The sequence below is a fragment of the Anomalospiza imberbis genome, chromosome 8 (genome assembly GCF_031753505.1).
Source record: "Anomalospiza imberbis isolate Cuckoo-Finch-1a 21T00152 chromosome 8, ASM3175350v1, whole genome shotgun sequence".
In the NCBI taxonomy this organism is placed as follows: domain Eukaryota; kingdom Metazoa; phylum Chordata; class Aves; order Passeriformes; family Viduidae; genus Anomalospiza; species Anomalospiza imberbis.
In genome coordinates this window covers 1,955,574-1,977,934 of record NC_089688.1, presented here as the reverse complement: position 1 = coordinate 1,977,934, position 22,361 = coordinate 1,955,574, and the positions used below count along the sequence as shown (strand labels likewise).

Sequence of the window (22,361 nt, the reverse complement as noted above, 5' to 3'; positions counted from 1 at the left end):
TTCAACAGAGTATAATTCAGCTTTGTGTAAAAATCTCCTCAGCTGCTTTAGTTACATCACTTACAGCACTAAACTTCAGCCAGAAAAGCTGTTGGTTTTGATAGGGCAAGCACTGAATTACAGATGCTGCTGCTTTTTTTCCTTCTTTTTCCTTCTTCTTCCTTCTTTTTCCTTATTTTTTTTTTCTTTTTAGGGTGAGAAATCCCCAGAGCAAAATTAGGGTTTATAATAATAACCACACTTGACACATCTTTTTCTTTTTTTCTTATAAAACAAACAAAATCACCATGAAATATTCTCAGTAATTACAGAGGTTATTGTGAGCTAAAAGCAAAACAGAAGCTCCTCATGCATCACTTCTAAAACCCTTTTCACCTCTCTGTGGGCTGAAGGCAGAAGTTTACCATCTACCCTTAAGGGAGGGGAAAAAGGAGCAGAACATTTTTAAAAGCTTTCTTGAAAGTGGTGTGTGTGTGTGTGTGTGTGTGTGTGTGTGAGAAGAAATCATCACTACAAATCTAAAATGAGGTTACTTTTTAAAAACTTCTAAACTAATGTAACAAAGGACACTAAACTCCTGAAGCCAGATGATAACTCAGCTGCTTAAGGTGATAAAAATGGCATGAAGAAATCAGACTAAACCCCTCTCATCTCTAATCACAGCTCTCCATCAAGTCACAACACGTCACACTACTACCACTCCCCCTCATCGTCACATTGAAAAAATAAAACCCACCTCTAATGCTTTTAATGCTACTCAAGTTTGTTGAAAAATAAAGTTTCATTTGGCTGCCGTTGCTACTTCGTGTCTAGCTTGGCCATTTCTTGCACATAGATGCCAATGCTTTCACTGTCGAAGAGCAGAAAGTAAATGTTCTTCAAGGAGGAAGAGCTGGTGCCATCAAAATGGGTGGAAATAGCTCTGAGGGTCACCTGGGCCGCCGTCTGTTTGGGGAAGCAGTTTCTGTGTGGGCAGGGAAGAAAAGAGAGCAGGTGAGTGTTGGGCAGGGATGCTGAGAGAAGCCAGCCAGGGCTGCTCCAGCCACAGGCTGCTAAGATAGTGCCACTTGCAGTTTGGCAAACGCCAAGGATTTGATAGCAATATTCACCTGCTGCTGAATTAAGTTTCCTTGCTGGCACAGCTTCTGTTTTCATCTGCTTCTACTTCTTAGGACCAATTTTTTTTTATTTATAAATTTTTTATTTATTTTTATTTTTTATTTACAATTATTTAATTTTTTTTAAGGTTGCCCTTAGAATTAAATTTTTCCATGCCATGCTGGGCAGGCTAAAAATTTCAAAGGATGATTCTTTTTTTTTAGCTAAGAACTGAAAAAAAACCAAACCCAAAACATCACCTACTTAGCTGACTTCCTCGCTCTGTCATTAAAATACTTTGCTTGGGATTCCTGTGAAAATAATTGTAATTACAACTCCAAGCCATATTAAGGTCGAGATGCATTCATTCACTCCTCTTGATGGTAATATTCTCTAACCTACAATCATATTTATATTGAAAACCATCAAAAAGATCTGGCACAACTGAAGAATCCCAATGTTACATCAGTTACTGTGAATAGTCCCTAAGATGGGACAGAGGAAAATTAGAATTCACATAACTGATACAATATAATCCTTTATCTACCCACAAAACCGTAATTTCAGGTGCAGACATGTAGGTACAGTGAAATAACAGCAAAACCAGGAAGTTCTATCTGAAAAACTGCCTTTTTTCAGGAAATTTTGAGGTCCCTTGATAAATGAAGTGTAAACCAGCAGCACCTGGTAAGACTCTGTTAGGAGGAATAATTGTAAGAGAAGCAGAGTGAAATGGAACAAAGCAGCAGAAGGATCTGCACTAAGACTAATGGTCCAATAATGGATTATTCTGATTCTAAGCTCTTAGAAGACATGAAGTCTAGAAGCTATTTCTACTGGTATCAAAAGCTATAGTTAATTTTTACACTAAAGACTGTTAAAACAATGTATCACACTTTGCTTTCATTGAAAATCATAAACAAAAATATCTGTATATTTTAAAAATGACTACAAATTCCACTGCCCCTCTATTTAATCTTTTGTCCTGATCCATAAAAATATTTTTTGCTCTGAAGAGTAACTGTGTAAAAATGGCATTTTCACCTCCTGTGTATGCAGTGATGTGTGGTGATATCACTGATCAAATGCAGGTTTACTTTCATTTTATTCACTCTCAGGCCAACACAACATGACTGTACTATGTACTCTACTCTTTAGGCACTACTACCAAAATCAGTGGATAGATTTCAAAATAAACATCAGCACGTGAACTCTAACACAAAATAACACCTACTGCAGTTAGCAGTAAGATCTCTTGTCATCAGAGACCAAACTGTTGATTTTGAAAGAAATTTGAAAGAAAAAAAAGAAAAATACTTCAGGTTTCTAAGTCAAACACATTCTACTTGCTAGTTATTAAGAAAGAAATGTGTGGCTTCACACTTGGCTTAATAGTTTTCCCTTTTGAAAGCAGATCTACATTTGATTTTCTTCTGAAAGGTTTTTTTGTGACAAGTCTTTTCAGGAGGGCTTAAGTGAACACCCCACATCCACGTAGCTCAGGTGGCACCACTGTTACCTGCCATCAGCATTATGCTGCTATAATCTTATTAGTACAAAAGCAGGTTTAATAAGACTCCCCACAGCAAAATGGAGGGACACAAAACCTGAGGTGGTGCAGAGGAATGAAAATGACTGCCTAGCAATAGAAAACACAGCAAGCCCACTCAGCTCTCCTGTGGGTTGGCTAATTTCTCTTTTCAAAGGCTCTCTGGCAGTTTCATGCAAACACTGCACTTCAGGCTGGATTCCTCTGGAGCAGCTCTGTGTCAGATAGCAGCAGCAGAGGCAGGGTCACAGAGCAGAGGGCACCTCTCTGGCACAGCAGCAGCTCTGACAGCCAATTCCACCTCTGCTCCCTGACACAGGGAGTCCTACCTGCCGCTGGGAAACGGGGGGAAAGCCACAGACTTCAACTTCTTGTCTTCTGCAGCTGTTAAGCAGTTCTTGACAGTCTCCTCGAGCTGCTCTTCACACTTGTCCGAGCCCCACTGTGGGATGTGACAGTGGATGACAAACTTTGCTGCTAGGCCGCTAGACTGAGTGAGTGCAGCTAACACAAATGAAAATATAACATTTAGTTTGGAACAGAAACCACCCTGCAACGACCTCTCAACCCAAAGTACCTTCTTAATTACCTCACCTCTCCAAAGAAATACATTTGGGATTGAAATACACCACAATGGCTCACTTGCAATAATAACCTGTCTCATAATTCCTTTTGTGATCAAATGTTATTTCTTTGGAGACCAAAGAACCCAGGGCTCATTTGGTTAGCACACAGCTACTCAATAATGGTCTTTAGCTCTCTCAGTCAGCACGGCCTCTGGGTTTGTTTTATGCAAAGTACAAAAACCTCGCCCTAAACACAGTATCAGTAATCCTCACACACATTTCTGCAGAGCTGTCACTGAGTGCTTTGCACAAACAACCTGCATCATCATCATCTTTACAACTCCAGAGAGTCGAGGAGTAATATGTAGATCCACTTCACAGCTGGGTAATTTCAGACAAGGACATGAAAATCAAAGTTGTTTGTTGAAACTCCCCACCAGTTATGTGTAATTAGGAATCTCAGATTAATTTTTCAGAAAGTGTGATATTTCTCCAGGACCTGCAGAGCTTACAGCATGGCATCAGTTTGCTTTTGTTGCAATTGTCACCATCAGCACAGTAGAAAGTCTGGGTGTCTTGGTAATCTCAGGTTAAACACTCTGAAATCAGCTGTGCAGGATGGAATTAGCCCAAGGATGAAAATCCTGGATGTATTCACTTGTTCTTCATCACAGAGGAATTCTGTTGCAAGCACAGAGGAATTCTGTGCTACTTAAATTTTAACCAGCTGTCTTAATAGTATAAAAGGAGTCTATCTCTTAGTTAGGTAGTGATGTTGACAGAGAAAAGTAGTTTACTTTGTTTTTACAGCATATAAATTTGATTTGATATGAAAGTGAAGCAAATTATCTTGTATAAAAAATTCTCTATCATTTCAGATGATAAAACTAGGCTACTCAATTAGGAATTTTCCCCAACTAGACTATTTAAAGAATTTTTTTTTTTGGTATGGAGATACTAAGCCAAATAAGGCATATTGTAACTTTTCTCCATTTGTCTTCCAGACACCTTCAATTGGTTTAATCTGTCCACAAAGGAAGCACAATCTCAGGTCCCAAACTATTCCCTGCTACAAATGTGTTAACTCTTGAAGGGAGCTCCTGTAATAAAGTAGCTGCAGTGCTGAGCAATTGCTCTTCCAAAAAGCGTGCTAGTTCTGTGGATTGCATCACATCTTCATTTGTGCTCAAAGTCAGGTAATTATGTGGGTCATGCACATTCATCAAATATGCACAAAGGATAATAATTTATGAAGCATCACTAATTTTTCCTATGCCTCATATGTTAGGCTGAGAGCTGTTTCTGATTCTCACTAAGGCTGCAGTACAAACAGGACAGGAAAGGTGGCACAAGATTTCCTCAACTTTTGGACTCCCATACTCAGAAATTGCCTAAGACAAATTGGTCAGTCTAAAGACAGAATGTGCACAGCACACAGGTATCCTATTCTTCCTTTTTGTCCCTCTCAGTAGGCTGCCCATATCAGCAACAGCTTTGAGGAAACATTTACATCACATAACAACAGGAACAGATCAGAATGTCCAGAGAAAAGAACATATAAAATGAGCCATGTCCAAAAGAGAGCAGAGTATCCTTCTTACCTTCAGCAACTTCCAAAGGTCCTTGAGATTTGCGAAGCTCTTTCACTGTTTCCAAGAACTCTTTGCCTCCAGCCTTTTCCAGTGCCTTGCCTGCAAGGACACAGAGCAAAAGGCCTTGGCTTCAGAGTATCAGCTTGGACAAACCAGTCTACATTATTTAAAAGAACACTGTACACACACCATCCTGTCTCCCTCTATCAGCAGCAGCTGATTTTTATGTTTACCACTCTGCCTAAACACAGATAAAGTTTACTTTTTATGGTTTTGAAGAGCCCTGTATGCTGTTGCTGGAAATTAATATAAATATCTGTAAGAATGCTATTTACTCTGACTCACAGCTAAAATAGCGAGGAGTGGGATTTTCAGGACTCAGGCTTTCAGCCTCCAAAATGAACCCAACATACAAACCCAACTACTTACTGAAACACACACAGCTGGGATGCCAGTGAAGGTCTTGATGACTAAAAAAACAATGATCCAAAAGCTTGCTACTAGATTCTGTGCCCCCTATGTGACTGGTTGAATAGCTTTTTACCTCCCTCCTGCTTAAATTTCCATATTTGTAATGCCTCATTTTGCATGAGCAGTACAAGGCTTTGTACATGAGTATTTCTAAATTACATAACATCCTTCAATGAAAGTCATAGTTAGAAGTGTTAATAACATATAATTTTGCAATGCAATTTTCAGATGCAAATGTAAAAATAAGCCAATAAACACCTCAATAATAATTATTTACACCTTTGCTGCTCATGTGCTTCAACAAATTATCTGTGTTTTGCTTGTCATTAAAAGCAACAAATTAGTAATTAGCCTGTTACACCTAGTCAGATCCAGCCTGATTTTCAGAAGCTGCAAGTGATATTTTATGGCCTGGGCTAGATTCAGATGAAACAGGGTGGGATCTCAGCAGGCAGCCAGTAGACCAGCTGCTGTTCCAGCTCCAGATGATTTTTTTCTGCATGTACAGAGCCTCACCTATTTCCTCCTTGAGGTCTATTTCAGCAGTTGTAGGGTGAACGATGCCTTCTACTTTCATGGAGCCAATATGGCTGATGTCACTCTGTGTCAGAGAAAGCTGAAAAATAATAATGAGGGGGTCGGAACAAATAAATAGTAATCCAAGTGCAAAATCATTTTCATACCAAAAAGCTGAAGTGAAAGAAGGATTCAGTCTTTCAGAGACCAGCTATTTTATTCTGTTCAGTATGTGTGATTCTGGCTTTTAGCTTTTAATTAATTTGCACACCGCTCAGATTATTTGGTGATATGCCCACAGCTTGGGAGCTTGTTCCAGAGGAAGCTGTTGCTAGAAAACGAATGTTCTGACGTCATGATTTAAAGAAAAAAAAGGCTGATTTTGGAAATGCTTTGGTTTAAGAGAAAAGCATTGTTCCCTTCATGCTAAGCCCCAGTCTGCTATTGTTCTTTATTACCTTTTGTCCTGGCACAAGGCTCTTGGAGGACAAGATAGTGAAGCCATCCCCAGGTCCATCTTCAGTTGTTGAATTTGAAGCTCCTTCTTTTTCATTGTCCTTTTGTTTGTTCTATTTGATAGGAGAAAAAAAAGCAAGACTTCTCAAAGGAAACAAAATAATCACCATCTAGCATTATTCAATAATGAAGAGATTTAACTTACTACAAATCTTATCTTCTCAGATCAATACATTACTCATAGCCTTGTAATCCCCCAAGATTATGTAACAACAGAGGTCTGCACTGTTTATATAATGCTAAATCAGTGGTTCATCTGAGGCATTACATACTTTTGTAGTCACATTCAGAGGCAGGGCACCCACACCCATCTGTAGATTTACTGACAATTAAGGTTGTATTTATATGGGTGGGCATGTGTTAGTTTATTTTTGTTGCTAACACAGCAGAACCTCATATTAAATCAAATATAGTCACTTAGTAACCCAGTCAAATGCTCCAATTTGAAGAAAAAACAACTTTCTGGTCTGAAAAACAAATGTTTAAGTCTCAGCTATTAAGTGATAAAGCCTTCTTATAGCTTACTTTCAGGAGCAGCAAACCTACCAGTCCTAGAGGGCTAAAAAAGCATCTCCTCACATCTCTCAATATTTGCTTTAAGGTATGTCAAGAAGCTACCACCTCCTAACAAGTCCAAACTCTGCATGTGCACAATTCAAAGTAAGGTGGTAGCTGATATCAATGCACAGAGGCATCCAATTAAACATCCCATTAAGCAACTCTGTTTTCTTTCTAAAGGCTGTTTCTGCATATTATCAGCTATGGAACTGTATTAAAACATTGAAAAATATGCTTAATCCAAGCTTTAAAAGTTTAAGTCAAAGCTTGATATCATTTAACCCTACCCAATGAAAATCTCATCAGTGTTTCAAGGTGCATGCTCTGAAATGACAAACCAAGAGCACTGATCTGGGTTACTGCTTTACCAAATTAATCCATTATGGATAGTGATAGAAGATGGGCAACCCTAAGGGAAAGTGCTGTGGTCAAGTTCTGATTGATTTATTCTTCTTTCAAAAATCACTAACAACAGCACAGCTAAGAACACATGAAACAAAGAGCTTGTCACAATGACATTTGACTTTCCATGTCAGGACAAATTCTCTGGACAGTGAAAAATCTTTAACAGCAACCCAGTAACTGTGCAAGGCTGAAGGCATGATATCTCTCTGATAGAAAATGTTTTAGAACACAGCTTCCTTTATTTTAAAAGGGTTCACTGCCACAGAGTTAGTGTGGAGGTAAGAGATTCTACAGAATTATCAAGAAAATATTGCAGAGGGTGACAGAATCTGTACCTCCTCCGTGCTTACCTTTTTGGACGTCCGGGCCTTGGTAGACTTTGCCTTCTTCCCACTCTTTTTGTTCACCATGGATTTCCTCCCCTTCTTCTCAGGAGCAGGGGAAAGGATGGTCTCAGATTTGCCTTTGGCACCCCGTTTCTTGGCTAGAAGCTCAGGCTGAATTCTGGGCAGGACACCTCCACTTGCAATAGTCACACCTTTGAGCAACTGCAAGGAGAAGCATATTACAGATCCTCTTAGTCTGCACCACCAAAAACAATTAGGGAGAAAATCCACAACAACAGGGAACTTGGCAGGTGACAGCAAAGTCAGCCATCACATCCTGGAGAATTCTGTTGCTGTACAATCATTTCTCCTCCTTCCAGTGCCTGTCTTAGTGCAAACTTGTCCTTGGTGACTCACAAGCAGTGAATAAGGGTAACAGAAGAAGAGTGTCTGTGGGCTACTTAAAAAAAGGACTGCACCACAGCCCCGTTCAGAGAAGGACTGGATGCAGATCTCTTTGGCAGGAAAACAGATGCAGTGAAAGCAAGGAAAAGCCCCAAGGACCTGTTTTGCAGAGGCTAACAACAGGAATGGGCTGTGATACCATGTAGAGGACAAAGCCTGGCTAATTCCTAAGAGACAACACTGGATCTAGATCCCAGTTTACAGGTCACTGACCAGAAACACAGAGCTGGGAAAGGGCTGGTAGTGTTAGCATACTTTCTCTTCTGGCCTGTTTTGAATTTTTACTCCACTTGACTGGAAACAGAGCCACATGACTTCATGGGTACCACATTTTTATTATTTAAAGCAGTCATACTAAGTGCAGGAGTATTCAAAGTGTGAATGACATCATCCATCTTCATACAGAGGAGATAGTCTGATGCTGACTGAACCTTTTCAGCAGCCCTGAATAGTAGAATCTGCAGCCCATGCTGTGATCTCTGTCCTCACTCAACAAGTTTAGCAGAAGTGATCCCACAAGTGATCCCAGGAGTCAGAGTGCTGAAAACCACAGTTTGGCCAAACAAACAGGGAGGCAGCAATAGCAGAGAGTGAGCCAGATCCCTATCCAACATGGGCCTCACAGCCAGTATAACAGAAAACACACATTTCTACAGCTTTTGGGAAAAGGCCTTGCACATTTTCTTTAAGTATTGAATGTCCCTGAGGAAAAAGTGAAGCATTGAGACTACTTGCTTCAACAGGACTCATAGACTAAGAAGAACTAAAGATTATGTCCGTAAGATTTAAGATGAGGTATGTAATAACCTTAATTTTTGTTTGCTTTTTTTTTAAGAGGGCACAATCTTCTTCTCCAATAACTGCAATGCCATTCACGACTCAGACTAATCTGTTTCTAACCTTCCCTTGTAGTAGCTTCACTCAAGCCACAGCACACAATTCCTGCACCAAAATGTAAACAGGCACCTGATTCAGCTCCTCATCATTTGCAACTGCCAGGAGGATGTGTCTGGGGGCAATCCTTCCTTTCTTGTTGTCCCGTGCCGCGTTTCCTGCCAACTCCAGGATTTCAGCTGTAACACATCAAGATAAAAACCAGTAACAAAAATGCAGCTTAGGTACATGCTGCATACACATTTTACACTGCTTCTGAATATCCATTTACCTTTTCAGGGATGCTTCCAAATTTAAAGGGTTCTCACTAGAGAAAGGCAGAAACCAAACCCCACTCAATAGATCTCTAAATTTAGATAAATTCATTTGTCCTTCCTAATTCCCTAAAGGAGAAAATATGCTAAGCTTGGTTCACATAATTTCTTTTAAGAGTCTCAAGTTTGCCTCTTTCAAAAAGGCAAAAAAAACCCTAAAATGTACATCAGTAGTCCAAAATTTATCAGCAGCCCTGTGAAAACAGAACAGTCAAGCATGCAGTGAAACCCCCAACCTGGAACAGACAGCTCTGGCAAACAGCAAGGATTCTCAGGACCAGGGAAGATGAAGACTGAGGTGCATTTGAAGAAATACTTGGAAAGCCAACACACTAGCCAGGCACTGCTGGAATTCTGCATTAAAGGGCACTGAAAATCTGTGAGAAGCTTCATTTCAGAACAAGATACGAAAGGTTTGATCCAGATGCAAGCAGAGACAACGTGAGTGCTTCAATGCATGAAATATTGATAAAAGGGTCTTTCTACATCTCTGGGAACAGGAGGTCACTTCAAAGGTAGTTTGTCTAACTACCAGTTAGAGAAACAGTAACATTTCTACTGTAACCAAAGTCACTGAGTTTTTCCTAATTATTGCAGGAATACAGACACTAAGTTGATTTGGACTGTAGCAATCAGTATAATTCATTAGCTTACATAGTTTGGCCTCTACTCAGAAGCTATTTCTCATATAAGAATTCTACTAAGACACTGAGAAGGAAGGAGAAAGGAATTTTCCCCCTCCAATTACTCCTAAAAATCATATCCCCACTTTTTTTCATTATAAAAGTATAGAGTGTCCCTGTCTTCTGGGTTTGCATTTGTCAGTAACAGGAATATGAAAATTACAGCCAATCAGTGTCCTGTTTATAACTTATTGATGTCTTAATGACATCCTACTCCTTTTTACTACATGAAGAACTATAACTATTATAAAAAGAAGGACTTTCATGGAAAATCTAGTGGAAACATACATAATGTTCAGCTAAAATCTAAATTATTTCAACATGGGGCATAGCTCTGGCTCATGGGAAAAATACAAGCTTTCAATTCCACTCAGAATAACAAAAGTACAAACTTGTCTTCCAGTTTTCACTGCTATGCAGCACACATATTTAACTGAATGCTGGAAATGTAAAAGCCTTTTTTAAAAATGTATATGCATATTCACAGTGAATTGTAAAAGTTAGGGCAGGAACCTCTCAGCTCTGGCATTTCCTAGTCTGTCCTGAATTTTAAAGGAGGAAACTGAAAAGAGATCTCGCATAACCCAGCTATATTCACCCCCACGGGGCTGGAAGTGTCACACCCTCTCCCAGACCTCTGCCAGCAGAGCTAACACAGCAGCAGACAGCAGGAACAGATCCCATCCATTGTGCAGACCAGCAGAGAGCAAGAAAAGAGACCCAGGCTCCTCCAGTGGGTTTTGCAGATGTGTGCTGACAGCAGAGGAAAATTGCAGTGGGGGGAAAAAAAATCCAAAACCAACACATACTTACCCGGGTGGGAACTGAAGTTCTTTCAGGTGTGCCAACAACAGGCACATCCTGCTACCTGTGTGCTCACCCCACTGCCCCAGGTTTGGGTCCTTTGGCCAGCAGCATCCTGATGGTGCACTCTTAGTCCTCTGCCTAATGTTAAGAGCAAAAAAGGCAGAACACTCAAATGCCAGCCATCCATCACAGGACACTGGGAAGAAGGGAATCCGAGGCAGAGGTGATGCATGGCAGATTGTGGAATATGTACATGACTTACCAAAGGATGCCAAACATTTGCATAGCTAAATGATTGCCTTACCTCCTTCAAGTGAAGGTTTCTACTCATATTTTTTTTCTAATGGTTGAGGCAAGGGCTCATAATCTTAAGAATATAAAATGGCATTTACAAAACACAATACCAAAATTGGAGGCTTCAGTTATCACATGCTCTGCTAACAATAACAGACCCCTAAAGAAACTGCTTTACATTTCAAGTCAAAACTTCTTAACCACTGAGTTTACCTAAATTCTAAAAAAGACAAGTCTGAGAATATAGGTCCTATAATACCTATATAAATAGGTATTATAGAATATAATAGGAATATAGAATATTGGAAAATAGAATACAGGTCCTTTACCATAACAAGCTCTCTTGGAACTGGGCATCTTGATATTCTCAGCCATGAGTTGGTTTTACTTTGTGCTCTAAGCACAGGCATTAAGAATTACATTGAAATCTTAAATAATATTGCTTCCTGCAAGAGTCAAAATCCACAAAGATGCCTCCACATCAGAAGTTTAACTTCAAATCCAGACACCTTCAGAAGCACATAACTCTTTTCCAGCAGAGACAAGCTGCAGCCAAGCTATGATCTGTATGGGATTACATCTTGTCATCCTGTGACAATACAGGGAAAAAGAGGTTTCTTTAGCTGATGGATCAGCAAATATGAAATGTCTGGAGACTAAAGCATCCTAGCCATGCCAAAGGTTTTTGTTCAGCTGAGCTTGTAGGAAAGTGGACTGCTAAGAAAGATCTATGAGAATTACTGATAGCAAATTGGAAAGATTTCATCCAGGTTGTCTTGCTTTCCACCTCCCCTTCAGGAGAAACTATCAGCTCCTGTTACACTACCACATAAAAATCTACCAGTAATACCTTTACTCTGCAAAAATCTATTGATGATGGAGTCCTTGTCCTCCATTTACAGGTGGAAGGCTGTCTGCTGCATTTGTCTCTGCATGGCAGATGAGCACAACAGGCAGAAGAGTATTCCAGGTGGCTCCTGTGAAGGAGGAAGCCTCTGCTGGAGGTGTGTTCTGCCCTAATTTAGAGAGGATGGCTTTCCATTGAGATCTTCCACAAGTTCCTCTGACCAGCACACCCTGACATGACTTGTGCTTCCTCATCAAGGAGCTTCTGCATTCTCTGCCTACTTTTTGGGAAGATGCCCTGTGGGACATATGCAGTTGATGTTTGATTTAGGTGGTTGTGCCTGCAGTCAGCTCTGTGCACACTCAGAGCATGAGTCTGTTGCAAAATCCACCAATCAGATGGGACTCAGGCCAATTTTTCAGAGAATTTTAACTCTGAAGCCAGTGGAATTCTCAGCAAACACAACCTTCTGGATAGGAATTAAGCTGCAGTTTTACAATATGATTTTCAAGCCTAAAATGTAAAACAGCATAGAGAGATTAAAAAGAAAGGTTTAGAACAGTGAGGAGATCTTCACATTAGCTGATCAGTTGAGGTAAAAGTACCTCTTCCTGAGATTCCACCACCTCTACACTGTGGTGATTGCTGGCATTTTAATGATGGGCTTGATAAGGCAAAGTGCACATTTGGGGGTGATAATGGCTGTGAGGTGCTGCCATGATCAATTCTGCTTACAAAGGAGAAAACCAGAGGTCTTGTATCTCTGTGACACAGAACACATACCAAAGCCAAACAGCAGTCTCAACTTCATAAACTGGGAGTAAGGATACTCCAGATGAATATGCACCCTCTGGATGATGCCAGCCACGAGGCTCAGTGCTCTTGGGGCAGCACAAATACAGGCCAACAGCAGACCACACAGGACTGGTCACTCACAGAGATCTGCTGGTCCATGCCAGCCCTGGAGGAATGCAGGCACTCAGGTGGCTCTGGTTCTGTTTGACCCTTCCAGCCTCATCCACCTTGCCCTTATCCCAGCCACGACTTGCTTCCCCACAGCTCCAATCTCCTTTCCCTGGCAATCCACACCAAGACTTCTCTCTCAGCACCTTTCCTGAACAGTCACTATTTTTCCTGTCTACTCAGGCTCAATATTCCTGCCCAGGTTCTTCATGACCAGCACCCCCTCCATCCAATCTTTGGCCTATTTCCTATTTTTTCAACTTGCTCTCCAGCTTCCTAGCAGGATGTCTGGACACTCCTCATCATTTATTTGCCTACTGGTCATCAGTCCAGCTCTCCCCAGTAGCCAGACTTATGCCTGCCCCTGTCTCTAACATCAATATTCTTCTTCCATAACCACTGCCTCCCAATAATGTTATGATTTGGGAGCTTAGAGTGGCTGGAACTTGTTCAGTGAGGACCAAGTGTTCAGAGATTTTAGATGTTAAAGTCAAAGAAGTCTCTGCTGAGCATGAGCAACCTGTGTTTTATCAAAGTTAGAGGCTGGCCAAAGAGAACAGATTTCTCTGAGGTGGCAGAGACCACCCTTCCCCTTTTGTAAAGCATCAAATCTCTGCTCAAACACAGAGAAGCACTCAGGGGATTAGAGGAGAAGTTTTCCTGAATGTTTTAACATAAAAAATATGTTCAACCTGCTTCTATGAAACAGCTATAAAGTGACAGTCCCTTCCTGACACCCTCCCAGATTTAGCCTGAAGCAGTTCCCCTGCGTGCAGCCTCTCATCCTGAGGAACCACCATTTCACAGCTGCAAATCCAGAAGAAAAGAATGGCATTTGTAATAGAAAGATCAGATAATGTTAAGAAAATTTAGCTGCTTGACATATACTACCCCCTTCGACAACATCCTTGGAAAAACCTATTTTGTTTCTACAGGCTTCCCAAAACCAAAGACTTTATTCACCTGTAATATTAGGAATAACTAGATTAGCAGGGCTAGATGCTGCAATGCTTTTTTTTTTTGTTTTTTTTTAAACTGAACTCTCCACCTCTGTAATATTTCCAAACAAAACCCTGGATGGAGCACAGGAACTTTGGTTTGGAAAGAACACAATCCACCAGCAATAGATGTTTGCTCAGAAACATTACTCCATTCCATCACAATAATACAGGAGTTCTCTGCTGAACCAAGCAGCTGAAAATAGCATTCCCTTACAATTTATGTGGGCTCCCAGCCTACACCTCTAGCAATCTTCTTGCCTGGTTGACTACACATTCTTTTTTTTCTAAAGCAAAGTGTAGACCCACACATAATCTGCTCATATCAGATTGATGATTTAAATTAAACTACACTTACTATCCAGGAGCAGAGCCAAGATATACATTGTTCTAGTTCAGGTAATAGGCAAACAGTGCTGACCACAAGTCAGTCTGCACCACTGCAATGCTGCACATACCAGATGTGCTGCTGACAATTTATTACTGCACCTTGTAAAAATTGCCACAGCTCAGAACAAGCATCTCCAAATGTTTATCCAAGAAATAACTCCCTGTGGAGTAGGACAAGGAAAGAAGTATTTCTCTCCAGACAGAAAGTCAGCAGAGTTACAATGCATCACATTATGTTATAAAAGTTATTGTGATTTCTTCAACACAAGCAATACTTTGTTACTCTAGCTCCAGAAGTAGCCTCAGGGGAAAAAAATAAAATTAATTCTCATCCTGGAATATTTATAATGTACTATTTATAATATACTATTAGGCTTCATGATAAATTTAATTTTAATAGTGAAATTGTGAAATTAATGAAATTTATTAGTGAGATATCAGATTTTCTCCACACCTTTGAAAGAAAATAGTGCTTTTATTTTCTGGTAGTGAGAACAAGCTTCACGTGAAAAAAGACAGCGGTATTTACATAAAATCTGTTGCATGGACAACCAGGCTCCATGCAAGCTTCTTCATGCCACCTTGGCAATAAACTACACTCCTGAAACACAACTCACTCAGCTAATTCCATCCAGGTTGTGACTCCTCACAGATTCTCTAATGCACCTCAGTCTTGATCTGTAACCCACGAGTAACCTGAACCAGAATCATCTCTGCACCGTGAATTCTAACAATTTGCTGAAGTGCTATTTTCCATAATTAAACAAGAAACTCAGCAGATATGATCAAAGGACACTCTGAAATATTTCTGTACAGAATCACAGTACATTGTATCACCATGGGACACTGGCCCCTTCCTCAAAGTTCAATTTCAGAAAGGCAGGAAAAAGAAAACTCAGGGCATGTAGGAAGAATAAACTCTGGAACACTTTCTTTATACACTTAGGCAAAGCAAAAGGGTTTTCAAAAATAAAATAAAAAAAAACCACTTTTATATTCATAATACTTAGATACTCTTCTGCAAGGAGAAATGCAGCCAGCTTAAAAAGCACAGAAGCAGCACAAGGTAGGTTTGGTTTTTTTTTCTTCTCCTATTATTCACATTTAGGTGTATCAAAACCACTAATTAATACCAATTTTCTCTGGGACAAGAACTACACAGATGTGACTCCTTACTCTGCAAAGCAATAAAAAAAATAACACTTCCAGCTAGTGACCAAGCATGGTGCCTCTAAAGGAGAGAATTTCCACCCTCAGCCTCTCTAGGAAACAAATTAACCTCCTCAGCATTTTCAGCAGGTTTCAACAAATCCTGATTTCCAGGAGTGCTCCGCATGTTCGCATCCCATCCCGTGGCTAACCCTGGCTTCTGTGTGTGAGGAGCACTCCCAGGAGCAGGTTCTTGGTTTACCTGCGAGGTACTCTATGACAGCTGCCATGTACACGGGTGCTCCGACCCCGATGCGGTACTTGTAGGTGCCTTTCTTCAGGTAGCGCATCATCCTCCCCACGGGGAAGATCACCCCAGCCCTGCTCGAGCGGGACAGTTTGGACATTTTCTTCTTCCCGCTCCGCCCCGACATCTTGCAGCCTTGTGCTTCTCAATTTGCCTCGCTCCAAATCCGAGGGCTGCAAGAGAAAACCAACAGGATTGGTGAGAAACAGCTTCATGCCTTTCTGTTGTTCCAGAAGAAAAAATTCAAACCGACCCTCAACGCCTGTTAAAGTGCAGGCATTATTCATTAAAGGCTGGGTAATTGGAATATCTGCTATAACTTTGCTTTTGAACTGCATTGTCAGTGTAGAAATAGCAGGAGCAAAGAAAACAAACCTTGTTTTCTCCTTATTTTTCTGGCAACCACAAGATTAGGGACAAACAGACAACAAACCCTGGAATCTGCCACTCCACTCCAAAGTTTGCATGTGGTCACAATTCCACCTCCACTTCTCACTCTCAGTCAAATAATGTTTGGGAAAGTTTTAACTCTATTTACAAATTGGCTTTATCTCCATTTTGATAGCTGCCCTGGAGGCCTAATTATGAGCCTGGTTACTCCTTGGAAGCAAACAAAGCAGGTCTGCCACATGTGGTATTTCTGCCAAGGAAGGCACAGTTACCTCACTCCCAGCACTCATTCACCTCAGTGAAACAAGGAAACACAATGAGGGAGACACTTTGAAAAGCATTAAAATGAATCTAGGTGATACCACGAAATTTTATCATAATCTTTTCATTTATGACATCAAAGGTATAAAATCAGCAGGGAGCTGTTAAAACTTGGCATGTCCTTGTGTATCAGCCAGACAATTTTTTCTTTCTGTGTGCAATGCATTATGTGGGCATGATAAGGAAAGTTGGGAAAGACTAAACCAGTAAACCTATCAGACATAGACACATCAAAATTGGCATTACTCATCATCCCACTCTGAATTCCCTGCCAACTGCCAGCCTGGAACCATGAGTGGTGGTAACAGAGTTCAAAGGGAAGGTGAAAAGAAGTGGGGAGGCATGATAGTGGTCTTTAGAGATGCAAGAGGATGCTGTGAAGGTGGAGAGAGCAAGTGTTCCCTACAGCAGTGACTCTTACAGAAGCTGTATAGCAGAGGGGAGAGAGCAGCACGCAGTCACGCAGAGAGGCAGCAGAATCTTCCCCTCAGGACAACTTCAGAACAATTTGAGAATGTATGTCAGAAATCACTCGAGCAGCACTGGATCTGCCTTGGGACTGGAGGCTGGACAAGGTGATTTTCCAAGGTCCCTTCCTTAATGAAACTTGCAATTTGTGAGAAACCGTTTATAAACTTTCAATTTTGTAATAATAACAGCTCTTAAAACGCGTCCTTTTCAGTTTGTGACAATTGACACCCAAATAATAATCCTAGGCTGGGAATTAAGCTTCTAGCCACCAGAGGAGCCAATTTCTGGAACAGCCTTCTCTTTAGAGCAACAATAACTCTTTTTGAAGTGGAACTTAACAAACATATGCAGTAGGGTACAAACAGGTTCCTGCAAGGCTGGCAGGGCAGTTGCATCACCCAAGAGTTCAGTCCAGCACTATAGAGAGCCATACTGAAAGAGTACACTACCTGTATCAAAATTATATTAAGCTAACCTCTCATATATTTGTTCCTATAGCATCAAATCCCCATTGAGTGAAAATCAATGGAAAAAGGCAAACGTCAAGGGATTAGATCCACAGAAAATACTGTCATTACACTTGATCTCCATGACAGAAAATCAAAACATATATGTATACAATTAACCACACTGCTCTGGGCCATGCTGCTGCACTATATAAATTTATGTTTAATTACTCACTTTTGGCTCGTCCTTCTGTTGCCATCACTGAACTTTCCACCCTTGCCTACTCCTTTATTTTCCCCTTCTCTCTGACAGGAAGCCCTCTGCCATTATTTACTCCCCTGCTGCCAAGCCAACTCTTGGAATCCCAAAATACTTTCCAAATGCACTGCAGGTTACGTTTGCATAATTCTGTGAGGGCCTAAATACAAGACATTTCAAAACTCTGCCAACACTGTGTCTGCTTTGCAACTTACATGGACCAGGGTGCACTGAGGAGCAACAAACACAGCAGTGTGAGCAGTGTGCTCTTGTCTCGTTTTGACTCCTACAGGAGGTAATTTTTGGTAGAAAGCCAAGCTCTGGTATAGTCACAACAGGATCCAGACAAAGAAACATGCAGGGAAAACTCCTGTGAACCTGGACAAAGAAATCCCACAGACAGGGATCTGGTTTCCTTGCAGGAAGAAGCACATGAGCTCAGTCCTGCCACACTCACCTGAACTGCAACCAACAGGTAAAGAGCTACAAGTTGAGCACTGCTGTCCTAATTGCTCTCTTCTGAGGACACAGCCAAGCCTCAGGGGCTTATCAGTTGAAAAGTGTACCCACACTCCTTCCCTCCGTGCTAGCTGATTCATCATCTCTACCTTTCTCCTCATGAAGTGCAGCCTCCATTTAAAAATAAACCTGTGCCACTCGTGCAAGTCCGTCCTCGCTGAGCTACAAGGGCTGTGTCTGTATCTGGCTGCCGTGACATCAGGCTTGGGCAATTTAAAGCAATTATTTTCCCTATCCCTTAATTGGTCACAGCACACTCCCACTCTGCCATGACTCCAACATCCCCGTGTTGCTATGGGGGATTGAGCAGCTACATCATCTCATGGAGCTCTCAACAATATGACTGCAAGCAGGGCTTTCCTCTGTTGAGTTTTTCCTTCTTGCAAACTGACATTTTCCTTCTGCCTCCTGAAAAAAAATACCCAAGAGTCCACCTTCCACAGGACCAGGTTGCTCCAAGCCCCATCCAACCTGGACTTGGGACACTTCCAGGGATGGGGCAGCCACAGCTTCTCTGGGCACCCTGTGCCAAGACCTCACCACCTTCACAGGGAAGAATTAAGGGAAGAGTTCCTTCATAACACCTGACACAAATCTCTCCTTTTTTAGATTTAAACCATTCCCCCTCGCCCTGTCGCTATCTGCCCATGTGAAAAGTCCCTCTCGCTCTTTCTCACAGGCCCCATTCAAGTACTGAAGGGCTGCAGTGAGGTCTCCCCAGAGCCTTTTCATGGCCAGGCTGAACTCGCCCAGCGCTCCCAGCCTGTCTCCAGAGCAGAGAGGCTCCAGCCCTCGGAGTACCTTGACTTCCAGACACTGAGAGAACTCCAACTCAGCAGTCAAAGACTAAAATAAAGGACGTGCAGGACTATCCCCACAGCTGCACTTCCCTTATCGCCAGCGGAAGATCTTTTAGAACAGCCAGGAGTTGACAAGGAACCCACACACATAGCTTAGATCCAGCTTGGGCTGCACATTCATTTACAAACGAAATATTTGTGAAAAAGAACGCAGAAGACCTGAAGCTCGTTGTCTGACCGAATTGCTAAGGCACCAAAGCACATAGTGCTGTTCAGGGGGCAGGTGTGGTGTTTCCCGGACTCCAGAACCACCCACACAGAGCGCGTTCCCAGTGAAAGAAGCTTCCAGGGCACCCCAAACCCCGGGGTCCCTGCACAGGCAGCTCCCACTCACAAACAACATCGGGCGAGCCGTGCGGCTGAGAGGACGGAGCTCGGTACGGGCCCACAGCGAGCCTTTGGACCCCGCTGAGAGCTGCCGAGCTCGGGGGACAGCGCGGCCGCGCCCGGAGCCGGCCCGAGCCCCCTCAGGGCCCGCCCGCCGCGCACGCCTCGCCGTTGCCCGGACACCGCCGCCCCGCCCACTCGCCCCACTGATTGGCCGCTGCGGCAGCCCGGGCTGGGCACGGAGCGCGGTGATTGGCTGCGAGCCGCCTGATCGACGGGAGAGGGGCGGGGGCAGCAGCCGGGCCGCGCAGGCGTCCCGAGGCGCAGTGGAGTGTGCGCGCGCGGGGGTGTGGCCGCCGGCTTTCCCGCGCAAACGCTCCCCCCTGACGCCCCCCCACCTCACGCCGCCCTCAGCGAGCGCCGCCGCCGCCGCCGCCGCGGCTTCGCCCGCTGCCCGCCAAGCGGCGGCCGCGGCGGCGGCCGCACGGCCCCGGAACGGGAAGCGCTGCGGGGGCCCAGCGGAGGCAGCGAGCGAGGAAGAACCGCCCCCTCCCCCCCCCCCATACACAGCTTACCCGCGGCCGGCCCCGCGCGCGCCGCCGCTACCGCCTCGCGCCCCCCCTCCCTTTATGGCCGCCCCTCACCCGCCCCCCTCACGCCCTTTCCCCTCACGGCCTCGGCCATGGCCGGGCCCTCCCGGAGAACGGCAGCGGCGCCGGGAAGAGGAGGAGGAAGAGGAGGAGGAGGAGGAGGTGGGTGGTGCGGCCGAGGAGAGAGGGAAGGAGAGGAGCAGGGCCTCGCCGCGGCCCCCGGAACCCCCGCGCCGCCGCTCCCCTCACCTGCCGGCGCCCGCCGCCGCCTCCTCCTTCTTGTCTTCCCTTCCTCTTTTTCCTCCCCCTCTTTTCCTCCTCTCCTTGCCCCCCCTCCCCTTTCCTCCCCCTTTCCCTTTTCGGCTCCCCCCGCCCTCGCTCCGCCTCAGCCGCTCTGCCCGTATTGTATGTTTCAATGGCGATGGCGGCTGCTGGTGAGGGGGGCGGCAGGGGTTTCCTCCCGCTCCGCACATACCGCCTCTAGGAGGAGTCACTGCAGCCCGGGCCCGCTACAACCCCCCTCTCTTGGCTGCCGCCCTCCTCGCCCGGGCCCCAGGGCTGCAGTGGGGGCAGGAGCCCCCTCCCCGCCCAGCAGAGAAAGGGCCCCCCTGACCCTAGTCCCAGTGGGCTTGTGGTAGCCGGGAGCATAAAGGCAGAAAGCCTTCCCATCCTTTCCCAGGGTGGAGGAGTTCGGAGATGGAGAGGTTTCAAGGCAATCCCAGATTGGGCTAAAGCTCAAGCGGTGCCTGGTTTTTGTTAGAGAGAGCCACCCATCCCCTCTATCCCTTTGGCAGGGTGGCCTGCGAGCCTCGTCATGGTGCCTCTAAACCAAATATTCCAGCATCCCCAAGTCGGCTTGGAACGGCCGTAACAAAGAGTGCCGGCAGCTCTTTGTGTTGGCTTGCGTTGGAGCGTTCTGGGCGCTCACAGGCTTTCCAACTCGCCCATGAGGGCTGCAAACTTCCCTTCCGAATGGAAGCTGAGGGTTTTTCTTTTCTTCCCTGCAGTCGCACGGATTCAAGAGCTCGAGCTCCAAGAGACGCAATAAGCGATTGTGTTTAGAGTCTTGGCAGCGCCAAATCCATGAGCAGAGGCTGGTGCAAACAGGAGAGTACAGGGCTACACCTCTTTAACTCATCTCAGGTACATTTTTACATCAGACTGCGTTTATATCGTTATTCCTATACAAATACTTTGTTGCACTGATTTCGCTATAAAGACATTAGGGTGCTACTGTAGTGCAGTAGGAGATACATTATTAGCACAGACCACTCCTTGCTCGCAGTGTTACTTTAGGAGGGTGTCTGGGAGCAACAGAGAGAAAGAACCATTCATGCATTCAGCATTCTCTTTGCCACTGTAAAAAATCATAAAAGATTCACTTGAGTTTGGTTTTTGGCTCTGCCAAAGTAAGCAATTTTCTCTGCACAGAATTGGATTTGGTGGGTAGAAAAGCAATGGAATATTTCCCCAGGTTATGTTAATTGTGGATCGCACCATCTCATGAAGAATGAGTTCAGGACCTGCATTTTCCTGTGACCTTGGGTAAAGCAGTTCCCTTTACACAGCTGTATTTTGACTGCCGTTAATATGGAAATAAAGATACCTTTTCTCTTTTCAAGCATTGAGTAAGAGCCTCAATGCATTGGTGTGGATTAATTCTTTGGAGTCTGTTCTCTTCCTCATTTCTTTTTTGAAAACAAGGTCAAGATGCCTTGAGACCATAGGAGAAAAAACTCATGTATGACTTATTTTCCATGTAAAAGGAAGCCTTACCTTTATCTTGCCCACTGAGAGTTGGAATTTATCAAAGGAAGGATATCTATAGGCTTGTCAGTGTATTGAACCATATTAGGAGGGCAGGAGGAAGCTCAAGAAGATTTTCAAGCACTAAGTATAAAAATTAATGACAATGTAAAACCCATGTGAAAAGGAAGAAAAGCATTTACATTTTTCTATTTCCAGATACAAATAACTGCATCCAAAAACCCTTACAATCATGCATGCGGTACGTGGCTTTGTAATTTATGATAATTTGAGATGAGGCAAAATAAGCATCCCAAGTTTTTGAAAACATTCCAAGTTTGTCAGAGTTTAAGATCAAATAGTTGCTGTGTGATAAGAACATGAGCATGTGGGAGATCTTTCAAGGGGGAAAAAAAAAAGTCTTTGTGTGAGGCAAACTTTGAACATTAGGAGAGCTCCCTCTGTTTATAACAACATTTTTCTGTTTATAAACAACATTCTCCTGAAGGAAACGGGAGTGCTGGAGAAGTGCGAGAGGGAACACTGAAAATTTTCAGAGTGTAACACTTTTTAAGTCTGCCGTAATGTCTGAATTTTAAATACTAATTTTTGTGTTGTTGTGACTTTTAATAGTCTATCATAAACTCATATTCCACTCTTTATTTCTCCAGTGGATACAGCCTATCCTTAACCTAAAAATTAAAAGCATTATGTGGAGATTTTA

At 43.3% G+C, this 22,361-nt stretch overlaps 1 protein-coding gene and 1 long non-coding RNA gene across 3 annotated transcripts; one reads left to right on the top strand and one right to left on the bottom strand.

The window, feature by feature from the left end:
- Positions 1-249: 249 nt before the first annotated feature.
- MACROH2A2 (macroH2A.2 histone) lies at positions 250-15,877 on the bottom strand. 2 transcript variants are annotated; one of them, XM_068196927.1, is made up of 8 exons: positions 15,664-15,877; positions 9,029-9,135; positions 7,622-7,819; positions 6,251-6,361; positions 5,793-5,892; positions 4,815-4,904; positions 2,977-3,151; positions 250-964 (listed from the first exon to the last, which is right to left on the bottom strand). In XM_068196927.1, the coding sequence occupies exons 1-8, from the start codon at positions 15,833-15,835 to the stop codon at positions 799-801; spliced, it is 1,119 nt and encodes a 372-aa protein (XP_068053028.1). In that variant the 5' UTR covers positions 15,836-15,877; the 3' UTR covers positions 250-798. The 2 variants fall into 2 exon arrangements, 1 of the variants encoding a protein (XP_068053028.1); XR_011001168.1 differs by having other exon boundaries at positions 727-964; positions 2,977-3,089.
- A 4,007-nt stretch (positions 15,878-19,884) lies between these two features.
- LOC137477733 (uncharacterized) lies at positions 19,885-21,523 on the top strand. The gene is made up of 3 exons (XR_011001165.1): positions 19,885-20,053; positions 20,899-21,034; positions 21,366-21,523. It is a non-coding gene; the product is annotated as an uncharacterized lncRNA (long non-coding RNA).
- Positions 21,524-22,361: the final 838 nt, after the last annotated feature.